The 12,420-nt window shown below is 35.2% G+C and overlaps 2 protein-coding genes across 2 annotated transcripts in view; one reads left to right on the forward strand and one right to left on the reverse strand.

Annotated features, from left to right (window-relative positions):
* LOC117330881 overlaps positions 1-4,945 on the forward strand; it is a 76,398-nt gene extending 71,453 nt beyond the window's left edge. The window contains 5 exon segments of the mRNA XM_033889432.1: positions 171-245; positions 507-592; positions 1,017-1,233; positions 1,901-2,175; positions 2,546-4,945. Of these exon segments, the coding sequence (XP_033745323.1) occupies positions 171-245; positions 507-592; positions 1,017-1,233; positions 1,901-2,175; positions 2,546-2,642 (750 nt within the window). The 3' untranslated portion in view covers positions 2,643-4,945.
* Positions 4,946-5,026: 81 nt separating this feature from the next.
* LOC117330883 lies at positions 5,027-7,632 on the reverse strand. The gene is made up of 4 exons (XM_033889435.1): positions 7,470-7,632; positions 7,054-7,129; positions 6,074-6,132; positions 5,027-5,656 (listed from the first exon to the last, which is right to left on the reverse strand). Exons 1-4 carry the CDS (start codon positions 7,495-7,497, stop codon positions 5,469-5,471), a joined length of 351 nt encoding a protein of 116 aa, XP_033745326.1. The 5' UTR covers positions 7,498-7,632; the 3' UTR covers positions 5,027-5,468.
* Positions 7,633-12,420: the final 4,788 nt, after the last annotated feature.

A 12,420-nucleotide genomic window follows, 5' to 3' on the forward strand; every position in this document is an offset into this window, starting at 1 on the left:
TAGAAAAATAAATAAATAATTAAACAAAAAAACAACAAATAAATAAAAACAAAACTAAACTAAAACAAAAACGATCAACGTTAATTAAACGTTAAACTGCTAACCTAGTAGTTTATCTGACTATTCATAATTTGTATACAAATGTAAATGTTATTTTATAAATTTTGCAGGCTTTGCAAATCGCACTGGAGGGTATTGAGGCTTTGAGTAAGATGACTCCAAAACAACGTGAATACGTCATCAAGGTAATGGGGTCGTAAAGATGGCGATCATCAATTCAAATTGATAATTTAACGATTCGGTTGTCATTGATTATCTATCATTGTAACAATATATCAAAAAAAAGTTAGAGCTTATTTTAAGTTGAATCAGTCTCTCGATATTTTACTCTCATTTTCATTGAATTAAAAAAACGGTATAAAAAATAAATATGTCACTTATTAAGATTTGTATTTCAAAGATATACTTAAAGCTATGTAGACAGTGTCTGCTGTTCTTTGTTACAGGTCCTCCATATTGATGAGGCGACGGAAGTGACATTCCGGATGTTCTCTGTGATTACGGCGTTGTGTGAGCGTGTGACCAACATGGAGTAAGTGTCTAGAATTGGTTGATACATATTTCTATGTAATGTTAACATATTTGTGATCGTGACGAGTGTTGTCAATGAAGAAAAAGACGCTTAACCTTCCGGAACAATGAATCCCATTTCCCTGTTACTTGTACAAATGTCTCTCTGGGAATATCTTTTTTTTTTAAATATATTTTATTACTTTATTTTCATTTTAACAAACAAAACAATATATGATTATACAAAAGCCGGTTGGGACCATTTTTCGTAGAAGAATTTTTTTTTTCGCGTTATAACTTGAAACTAACGCGTTATATCGCGAAACTTTCGCGTTATTACGCGAGACTTTAATATTTTCTTCTACGAAAATGGTCCAAATCGGCTTTCATATGATTATACCTTTTCACTTGAACTAAATTATGGTCTCGTTCTGTTTACTTAATAGCTCTCTTAGTCAACATCTTCTTGAGATCTGTAACATGGCGGACATAGAACGGAAGATGGAGCTGTACAAAGCCATGTTTTATCATAATATCCCGTCCTACCGGAACAACAACTTCATCACTTCCGAATCTCTGAAGATCGAGATGATTGCAGGAGGACTCAACTGGAACCAACAGGACTTTGTCATGGAAAAGATGGAACCAAATAAATTTGGAGAGGTAAAGGAAACAAAGTGTTAGAGTTCAGCAAAAATATAAGTGCCGTATGTTTAATTAGTTTTCATGAATATTTATTTTCGGGAATATTATAAATTTATATTTTCTAGGATATAGATATCTGACGTGATCATGTCGGCTTTTGACTTTGTCTTTTTGCATTAGATTTGTAAAACTTGATTTTATTTTCTGCGTAAATGTAAATTTGATCATTCCGTTAATTAGATAAATTCAATTAGATTTTGCGCTATCATTTATTTTTCGCAAAAATAAGTTCGTCTAAAGTATCCTATGCGTGACGCATTCAATCGCTAAAAATATAATTAAGTATTTTTTTTATTTACCTAATTGCATCTTTATTCGTATCCTATTACTACGGGTATTTATGCATTAAGTTTGACAATTCAAAGTTATCAAAGCTTTTTAAAAAATCATGTTATTAAGTATATCAAGGCATATATCTTATTCATCATAATAGTGAAATTAAGGTCTCTAAAAGTCTTGAACGGAAGGGGATTCTTTTCCTGCTCATCTTTAAGCATGAAGTGTTTGTTAACTCATCATTGGATATAAGGTTTTTTTTCTAGCGATTTATACCATAATAAATAATTTATAATTTGCGATTACTCTAGTCTACCCAGTTGAAATAAGATGTACTCTTTACCGACAGATATCCTTCCTGGACTACATGTGCTATATCCCACTATTTCTCTCTCTACACGATAACATCTGTGATAATCCACTTGACATGTCAAACAACAAGTACCAAATGCCTCCGCGGAAGCGTCCCCCTTCTGTACAGAGAGATATGAATCCGCTCGGAAACCCTCTTAAAAAGTCATCCACTCATAGGATGAAAGCAAGGTCTCTAGAAGTCTTTGAAGGGAAATTTCCAAAGGAGGAATATTCCAATGACTATTTAGATATGCTAAGCAAATACGCAAGGTAATTTCATGTGCAAATGATATTGTATGTGTCGATATCGTAAATGTATATATATTTATATATATGATAATGATAGAAAGAAAAAAAAACACTAAAATTCCTGATGAATGTTTATTTAAGCTATTTTTATTACTAATTACGAACGAGCGTTTCGTGTATTTCGCTGATTTATTAACTGTGTCATAGATTGCTGAATTATTTCGTCGTCATTATATGTTAAATTCTGCTCAAACAGATAAAGAAATAATGCATACACATTATATACTGAACAGACAGCTCAATTATAAGCTTAATATTGCAAAAAAAAAAAAAAAAATATTGTTAAAATAAATGATGATAAATATAGTGTTAATTATCTTTTCTTTACTAGATTACCGAATATATTCACAAACCCAAACAAAAAAAGACCTGGATCAGCATCCAGTAATAGCGAGTCAGGATCGTCAACGTACAATCTCATTTACTGAGTAAGGGTAAAGATAACATTTCTGGATCTACTGTTTAAAGTGACGGTCACATACCTTGATCTACTGATTAACGGTGAAGGTCACATTGCTGTATCTACTGAATAAAGGTGTAGGTCACATTCCTGGATCTACTGAATACTGGTGAAGGTCACATTGCTGGATCTACTGAATAACGGTGAAGGTCACATACCTGGATCTACTGATTAACGGTGAAGGTCACATACCTGGATCTACTGATTAACGGTGAAGGTCACATACCTGGATCTACTGATTAACGGTGAAGGTCACATACCTGGATCTACTGTATCAATTGATGGTCACATACCTTGATCTACTGATTAACGGTGAAGGTCACATACCTGGATCTACTGTATAAATTGACGGTCACATACCTTGATCTACTGCATAACGGTGAAGGTCACATTGCTGGATCTACTGAATAACGGTAAAGGTGATATACATGGATCTACTGTATAAACTGATGGTCATATACCTGGATCTACTGAATAAAGGTGAAAAAGGGTTAAAGCCGAATTACTGGATTTACTTATCAAAGGTGAAGGTCGTTAGACTGGATCGTTTATATATAGGTGATGGCCGTTTTACTGTTTACGCTTAATAACTGGATCCACTGATTAAAGGTGAAGGCCGTTTGGCTGAATTTATTGAATTACTGGATTTACCTATCAAAGGTGAAGGTCGTTAGAGTGGATCTTTTCTACACATGTGAATCTCGTTTGACTGAATATACTTATTACTTGGATGTACTGATCAAAGGTGATGTTCATTGGACTGGATCTTCCATATATAGGTGAAGGTCGTTTGACTGAATGCACTAAATTACTGGATTTACTGATTTAAGGTGAAGGTCGTCGGACTGGATCTTTTATGTAAAGGTGAAGGCCGTTCGAATAAATTCACCTGGTAGTATAAATGGAGCAATTCAGTGAAGATGAGTTATTCTGACACATATAAGAGTATTTCTAAGAAAGGCATACAATATAGCATGGTCATAAAATATGTGAATTTTACTACGTATCCATACAAATATGGATACACAAAAATGTGTGCCAAAATAGTTTCATATCTCATCCATTTGTGTTCATATTATTAAGGCGTTCCATATAAAAACCATTTGTGTATTTCGATTTCAATATTCTATGAATGCTGTGTTGTCACTTTGAGTAAGTCCTCATAAACCATGTTGACCACTTGACCTATGCACAGTCCACGAGTGTGACATTGATTATGTTTTGTTTTAGTTTGTATAGAAAGTCTGTGTTACAAATTGTTAATTACGGACTCTCGTGTTTCGGCATCATCGATATGACACTAGCAGTTGTAGAATAGTATTGAACGTCAGCACGCAGAAATATACTTTTAACGCCTTCTGCATATGAATGTGATTGATGCTCATTGTTTGCAGTTTCTGTTTAAGCTTTGATTTCTATTCTTGTAGTGCGCATTTATTTTCTATCCTTTTTGCAGGCACTGTTAGTGTCGGAAACACCAAATTTTCAGTACAGGAAATGGGGACTACATTTTTTTGCGGAAGGTTAACTAAAGTTTCGGTATAAAGATATTTCGTGCACTCGAGGAAGACAGAAATATAAGTGTATTAAACACAAATTACTGAAGTTTAAAGGTTTTGTTTTAAATAACGTTAGCAGATCCAACAGAATATTTGCTTAATGTCTTCAAGTATCGACTTTGATGTTCAGCACAAAGACACAAACATGGCTCACCAATATTGTCTTTTCTATGCCTTTTTTAAATTCATATACTCGAAGGCGTTAATCATGCATTCTCTTTATACATAAATATGATTGAATATTGTGTATTTTGTGTGAAAGTGCTAGTCCATATATATTTTATGAATCTTTAACTAAGTCATAAATTTACCACCATAATTCTGGTAAGTGTGGTATACAGGTTTAACATGCTACCACGATATTACTAAATATTAAAAAAAAATATGTAAACTTTATTTATTTTAAAACAACTGCGAAATAATTTGTATCAACTTATATTAATCACTCTTGTTGGCCCGGATTGAAGCGCACAAAGGGTCTTTGTATGGGAGGAAACCGGAGTACCCAGGAAAAACCCACGTGGTCGGGAAGATGACCCCTAACCTTTTCATATCCGATCGGGGAATCGAACCCCGGCCGCCTAGGAGAAAGGCAAGTGTGTTATCACAGTGCAACCCGACCACTCTTAACAGTTTAGTGTATATATACCAAAAAAAGTTGTTAATGCATATGTATTTAGTCATGTATTTATTAAATCATTCTGAAAGACGTAATAGGTGTTTGTTATTTTAATTGCAATATGCTGCGGACATGCTGAATTCAAACCCTAATGTTAATTTTACGAAAAAGTAGACAGCCTTTATATCTGTATTCAGTATTAATTCTTTTTGTTTGTTTTTGCTTTTGTTTCTTGTTTTTGTTTTTTGTTTGTTTTTTGTTGTTGTTGTTGTTGCTTTTGGCTGCTGCTGTTAATATTTGGCTGTCTTTGATTTCAATATAATGGTGTAATTTTGCTGGTATTATAAAATCACGGTATCGTTTGCTGATCATGCTAAAGAGTAAGTGACACGAGAATACAGTCATGTCAATTATATTTAGATTCCTGAATTCATTAAAACGGAGACAGTGTTGCAGCAACTACATTATATCAACATCTACTGAAATTTATTTTTTCGATAAAATTTTATCTTTATTGTGATTATCAATTTACATAAATACACAAAATTATTTATTTGCATGAAACTCAATCATCATCAGTTTTTTTTAATTGCGGCCTTATCAAACGATATATTGATCATCCGAATGTCGCCATTCGGAAGTCCGGTAGGTTTGATGCCCGGATGTAGACGCTGCTCGGTATCGATATCCAATCGTTGCCACCATTCCGGCTATAAACATAACCTAGTCCGTTATTACTGACTCCATACAGATTTTCTGACGTCATATCCTGTCCAAGAATCGTGGCAACTGTGCTTGGAAGAGCTGGAATGGAAATACAGCTCTCTCTTAATGAATAGTTTTCTCGACACCACCATGACCTTCAACATTTACCATAGAATTTTTACACTTGAAAAATCACAATTAAACTTTGTAAAAAGATCAATATACACAGCTCTCGGAAACAAAATAAGGAAAATATAGTAGTATTAAAACTGACACTGCGATGAGTATGACAGATTTATTCCGAGACCGACTCCCAAGCCGACGATTATTTTAATGATAAGTAGAGCCTTATGAAAATCATTTTCCTCGGAAGGCAACAAAAATTTAATACAACAATATTGTGCAAAAATGCCACCGACAATGACTTCAATTAAACATGAAATGAGTGTTATTTACTTTTCAAAACATAAATCTTTATAAACAATATACCCGTAATATTAATCTTGAGATACATACGCTTTAATTCCTGAGAGTTTTCTCCAAAAAAGACGCAAGATACAAATGGCCGCCAATCACTGTAAGTTTGTAATGTTATAACATCAGATTCATTGGGTAGCTATGCTGTACAACATGATATACAAAATTGTTTATACCGATTAAGAAAAAACAAAATAATATTAATTACCAAGCATTTATCAAAACATGAATTAAACTGTTATCTCTTAAGTTTAAAGGTCAATCAGTTGCACTAAATGGAGGAATAACAGAAAAAAAAATAATTAAAAAATAAATAAATAAATAAAATAATAAATAAATAGAAAACATTATATTTATCAACAGTTAAAATCCATCAGGATATTGGTTTTATGCTACAAAACGTATTTCTATATGTTATGCCCTTTACTTGAACTGTGCATACGAAATAATACAAAATAACGACCAATAACTGCTGATAGCCTAACATGTATTGACAACCCCGTCTAATAAAGAAACTCTGACGTTAGCCACCTGGCATCAATTACAATTAGAGTTATCCCCCCTAACTGCGCTCACTTCATTACATGCAGCCCTCCGGTGTCATTTAAGTTCATTAACTTCAGAAAATTTCTTAACTCAAAATTTTCCACAGGAGAGAAAACAGAATTTAAAGAAAAAATCTTAGTTAAGGAATTTAACCCTCCTTAAATTCTGTAATGCTTTCCTAAGGAAACGTTTCTGTTAAGGATTTTTTTTTTAAGTTAAGGAATATTAATTAAACTTATTCCAGATGTCATTATATTCATATCGTTATGATTTGACGCTATAAATACATGATCCGCTACTAAGCCTATGAAAAAAGAAAAAAAAAGAAAAAAAGAAGAATGTGGCCTTTGTAGTTCTGTAATAATGCAAGCAAGTATATATCTTATCGATTAAACCTCAAGATGAACTCATAATTAGCGTGTCCTGCAGTTTTACAGATATATATTGTTTTGATAATTTGATTAGAGACTTACTGGGGATTTCCTGTGTTATTACACGCCCAAAAACCGCCGCCATTTTCCTCAGCCAGGTAAGAGTACAAAAAATATTCTAAAAATCAAAAACAAATAATTAAAACAGCAGTTCATTATTTCTGTATCCTATAACTATGCGCTGATGTAGATAATCAAAATATAAAGAAATATTTTAAAATTCAAAATAAAGATATAAAACTGTTGACTCAAGCTTGGTACATGTTATCTATAGCCAATCACGTTGCTATTGGTGCCATAAGTCATATACCGACGGTCCCCACGAACGATTTGACATGTGACTTACTGTTTGAGAAGACCGATTCCCTCTCTCACACATTGTTCTTTACTCTCCGCCAGGGCTGCCCTTCTATGAGAGTAGGGGAAGGAGCAGCACATTAATGAGAGTATGATTTTACCTGGTAGAATGTCGAAACACATCCACATTTGATGGCAGTCAACACATTTATCGCCGTATCTCGGTGCACAATGACATTTTCCGGGCTGACAGCAAGTACAATTGGTCCTTGTTGGGTCGCCAGGGCACGGGACAATCGTGTGCTTCCGTGGACATCAGATCGTCTGATGGCAGTCAAACGTGCACAGAGAGAACGATAGAAAGGAGGATTAATTAGCATTCGTTAGACGAGGAAATAGAATTATCAGTTTAAAACAGTAAATAGACATACATGTAAGTAGGATATCGATATATAAATGTATATGAAAAATAACAAAAAAAAACAAGACTTTGCTGTAAAGCCTTTCTGCCTCTCTCAGGCTTCTTCAGGCGGGCTGAAGAAGCCCGAGAGGGCAGAAAGACCTTGCGGCAAAGTCTTGTTTTTGTTGTTGTTATTTTTCATATACATTCACCTTCGCAAGGACAGATTTCTTTTTCTTAAATGTATATGTATATTTTATCCTAGTAACTTGATAATTTGCGAGAGTTATCTCCCTTCGTATAATTCAGATGATTGTCACCGGTTTCGTATAGCTACCTATTGAGAATAACAAGTTTTTTAACGCATCAATACAAGATTTGTGAGTAATACATTTATTTATGTATCATAGTATTCACGTATGCATTAAGGAAGAAGACATTTATGCATTATGATACATTTATTCACGACCCGGTAGTACGTTTATGTTTCTTGATATATTTCTGTTTTATGATAACATAATGCATATATACCTAATGGTAATACATTTTTCTTTTATGATAATGCATTATGTATTATGACATCCTTATACTGACTCATATTATTTCCACAAAAGGTTTTATGAAACAATTTTCTTTAGACAGCCCATTACCAGATCGTAAAAGTGTATGGGATATAGGTTTAGATTTTTTGAAAGAAACCTTCATGACAGAATGGCCAATTGTTTGGACAATAAAGTATTCTGATCTATCAGACGTTCTTCCCTTCGTTTCATTCTGTCGGTGCCAGGGCTGACCTTGATAACCAATGGGGGTCGAACACGTATTTTAAGTTCAATGATTATATAAATAATTGACGTAATAGTAGATTTCACATGTTTTAATACTGAACTTCGTTACCCCTCTCCCCGCATCAATGCGTAACTACAATGTATATCATTACACAACTATAGAACTAAAAAACAAGAGGACCTAATAATTTCGATAAGGAAATAGCTTCTTCAAATTTCAATAAATTTATAGAACCTCTATATCCCGAATAATGTAGAAATGGGATGATGTGTGGTACGGCATTGACGTCAAGTACAAAAACCCCGAGAGGAAGAAAGCGGAATCCAACTTAGTCAAAGAAAATTTAAAAAACGAAGAGGTATACTTGTCGTCAACGTGCTTGAATCAATTTGGTGACATTTAAATATTATTTAATTATGAAGATACGTGTACATGTAGATTTACCTATTTTGTTTGGTACCGTTAGCTCCATATAGTGAGTAGTAGAACTGTAATCCTTTCTCCGCCTCCACGTCTTGTACACAACATCGTACAGAAGGATCAGCTTCCGGTCCACAGTGTATGTAGCATTAGTTGTGTCCAGTGTCAGATTGATCATCAGTTTTGTTGAGACCGGGAACGACATTCGGTGCAGCTGTGAAAAAGACGAAGACAATTTCAATTGATAGGGACCGGTTTGTATGGCGAGAATTATGTTTCTTTTCTTATTTTGTTGAATGTAGGAATTTGATCGTTATTTATTTAGGAAAGTACTTGTTAGATTGCGCAACTGATATTCAAGTGATTCCAAACATCTCGGTCTATCCCGTGAAGAATCGAACTCAACCATCTTGATCTATTTCGTCAGGAATGGAAATCAGCCATCTCGACCTATTCAGTTAGGATTCGAAATCAACGGTCTCGTCCTAATCCGTTGGGATTTAATATCAATCATCTTGACCTATTTAATCTGGATTCAGAATCAACCATATCGTCTTATGCTGTCAGGTCAGAATCAACCGTATCGGCCTTTTCCGTCAGGATTCGAAAAAAAAACCCATCTCGGCCTAATCCGTTAGGATTCGAAATAAACTATATTGGCCTTATCCGACCTATTCAATCAAAACACAGAATCAACCATGTCGTTTTCTTTCGTCAGGATTCAGAATCAAATGTGTCGGGAAATTCCGTAAATGTTCGTATGCATTTATGATTCAGTGCCATGAGATGATGTTAATGATTTTTATGTTGGACAATTAGCGTATTGAATTTATTAGGTGTCTCGGTTTTCCGCTCCACAAAAAGGTATCTTTGCATAATATACGCATTTTAAAGTGTAATAACAGAAAAACCTTTTAAAATGTTTTGCAATAGCACATAATTTGTGATTCGTCATAAGAAACCCGAATGTGAAAATAACACAAATAACGAGTGTAATTCACTTTTGACAGGTCACACAAGCCTGGTTTAAATAATATCCATAGGTCACCAGTTTCATATCCTGTTTCTCTTAAATATAAAAAAAAAAAAAAAAAAAAAAATTACAATGAACTTCTGTTGAATTATTTTCAGTGTTAAAAAACTTACATCGAATTGTATTTTGCCCTCCTCTCCAGTCACGCTGTAAGGTTTAATGCCATCGTAGACCTTTTTAAAGATTTTCTCAAACTTCATCACGTGACTTGGGTAATAAATAAAGGCGCTGATATCGTAGGCGGACGCCAAGGAGGTCTCGTTGTGAGATATTGCCAATTTCAGGCGGTAGCGGACCCTATTAAATGAATAAAACAACTTAGTCCCTTTAATACAAAAACAAAGTATTAATACTACATTATTTATCCTGCAACTGCCACCGCATTGTCGGAATACACCCACCGTGTATATTTTTGCTGTATACGGCAGTGACGGAAAACAGCTGTACAGTCGAATCTGTCCAAGCGACCATCTCTATTTAGCGACCCTCTGTTCTAAGCGACCATTTCAATTCCTCCCGAGCGTTTTCGCTATATATTTTAACTCTATTAAGCGACCCTCTCTTTACGCGACCAGCGACCACAATTTTTCGTTCCCGTGATAAAAATAACTCTCCAATAAGCGACCAGAAGTATTTTGGAATCTTAGCACGTGCGTCGGTTCGACTGACCTACTTCAAAGCGAAACTACGTTTAAAAGGTGAACATATTTCTGTCATTTTTGACACCGTTTCACTTCAAAATGATTATTTTTATGTCTGTTGCAGGATAAATAGAATACATGGTCAGTGTCTTAATATATAAGCTGTATTTTTGGCTCGGGACAGAAAGACAAAAGTGGCTCGCCAAGGCTCGCCACTTTTCTCTTTCTTTACCCTCGCCAAAATACAGCTTATATTTTAAGACACTGACCATGTATTCTCTATGTATTTTCGGCTCTGTAGCTTGACAAGTACTTCAAAGACTTTATACCCCATGCAACTCAATAAAATGTGTCATACTTTTAAAACCAAGGTTAAAATTTCCTGCTTGTATTTTTAACATATAAACCTTATAAATTATTTTTTACTTTTTGTTTTCCACGTGACGTTGGAACTCTGATAAATCGATGTCCAGCTTTGGTACAAGTTCTGCCGCGGTTCGGTTTTCTTCATTGATAGTCACGTGAGACCTTCCCACCCAAATGGCGGCATCATTCAATTTAACACCGACACAGATCTCCAATTCGCTGCCATCTTTATAACCTGCGATAAAATGTAAAGTCTGTAAAGTTGTAATCTTTATTGGCATCAGTAAGATTTTTCTTCAAATAAGCTGATATGTATTCTATCAACACAACATAATTCATGGAAATGTGTAACATTGTGTATTCAATGGCAGTATATTTACGAATTCCTTCTCATATACTTAGCAAAAAGACCATTCAAGGAAACAAGTCAGCTAGCGACAGATCAAGTCAAACAACGACAAACCAAGTCAGCCAGGGACAGACCAAGTCGACCAGCGGCAAACCAAGTTAACAAACGACAGGCTTAGTCAGCCAACGACAGACCAAGTCAGCCAACGACACACAAAGTCAGCCAGGGACAGACCAAGTCAGCCAACGACAGATCAAGTCAACCAGAGACAGACCAAGTCAACCAGGGACAGACCAAGTCAGCCAGGGACAGACCAAGTCAGCCAACGACAGATCAAGTCAACCAGAGACAGACCAAGTCAACCAGGAACAGACCAAGTCAGTCAGGGAAAGATAAAGTCAGTCAGGGAAAGATAAAGTCAGCCAGGGACAGACCAAGTCAACCAACGACACACAAAGTCAGCCAGGGACAGACCAAGTCAGCCAACGACACACAAAGTCAGCCAACGACACACAAAGTCAGCCAGGGACAGACCAAGTCAGACAACGACAGACCAAGTCAGCCAACGACAGACCAAGTCAGACAACGACAGACCAAGTCAGCCAACGACAGACCAAGTCAGCATATTTTCTCATTGTAGCACCAGTCACCCAGTTCTTAATCTTGATCTTACACTATTCGCGGGAAATGATTTCTCATTTCGTTAGGACAAGATGTCTGGCAGTAAAATGTTATATAAAATACATTAGGTTTCATCGAATACTCAGAAATCTCGAAGCTTTTTTTATGGTCTCTCTGTGTACCATATAACGATGTTCGACTGCCCTTCAAAGGCCATAGAACGATTAAATAACAACGTTAACATTATATATATTTACGTGAAACTTATTGCAAAAAATACCAGAAAATTAAGGTATTAAACTCGGGGATGGTAAACGTCTTCTTCCTCATCGATGGTATCTTGCGATTCACCTTTTAAAGTGCATTCCTTTAATAGTTATCGGATATAAATAGGAATTGTATTGCAGTTAAACATACCATCAAAGTCGAGAAGCTGGGCATCGGCGTGAATAACCACGGTTACGTTGGTTTCCGTGAGAATGTCGGGCAGTGT

The sequence above is a fragment of the Pecten maximus genome, chromosome 7 (genome assembly GCF_902652985.1).
Source record: "Pecten maximus chromosome 7, xPecMax1.1, whole genome shotgun sequence".
NCBI lineage: Eukaryota > Metazoa > Mollusca > Bivalvia > Pectinida > Pectinidae > Pecten > Pecten maximus.

Bases quoted from the DNA above. Each gene is read 5' to 3' on its own strand.
- LOC117330883 (XM_033889435.1), bottom strand. From the start codon at position 7,497: ATGTGGATGTGTTTCGACATTCTACCAG. The intron at 6,133-7,053 runs GTAAGTCTCTAA...ACAAACTTACAG, and splicing joins AATAACACAGGAAATCCCCA to TGATTGGCGGCCATTTGTAT. The intron at 5,657-6,073 runs GTATGTATCTCA...TTTCCATTCCAG, and splicing joins AAACTCTCAGGAATTAAAGC to CTCTTCCAAGCACAGTTGCC.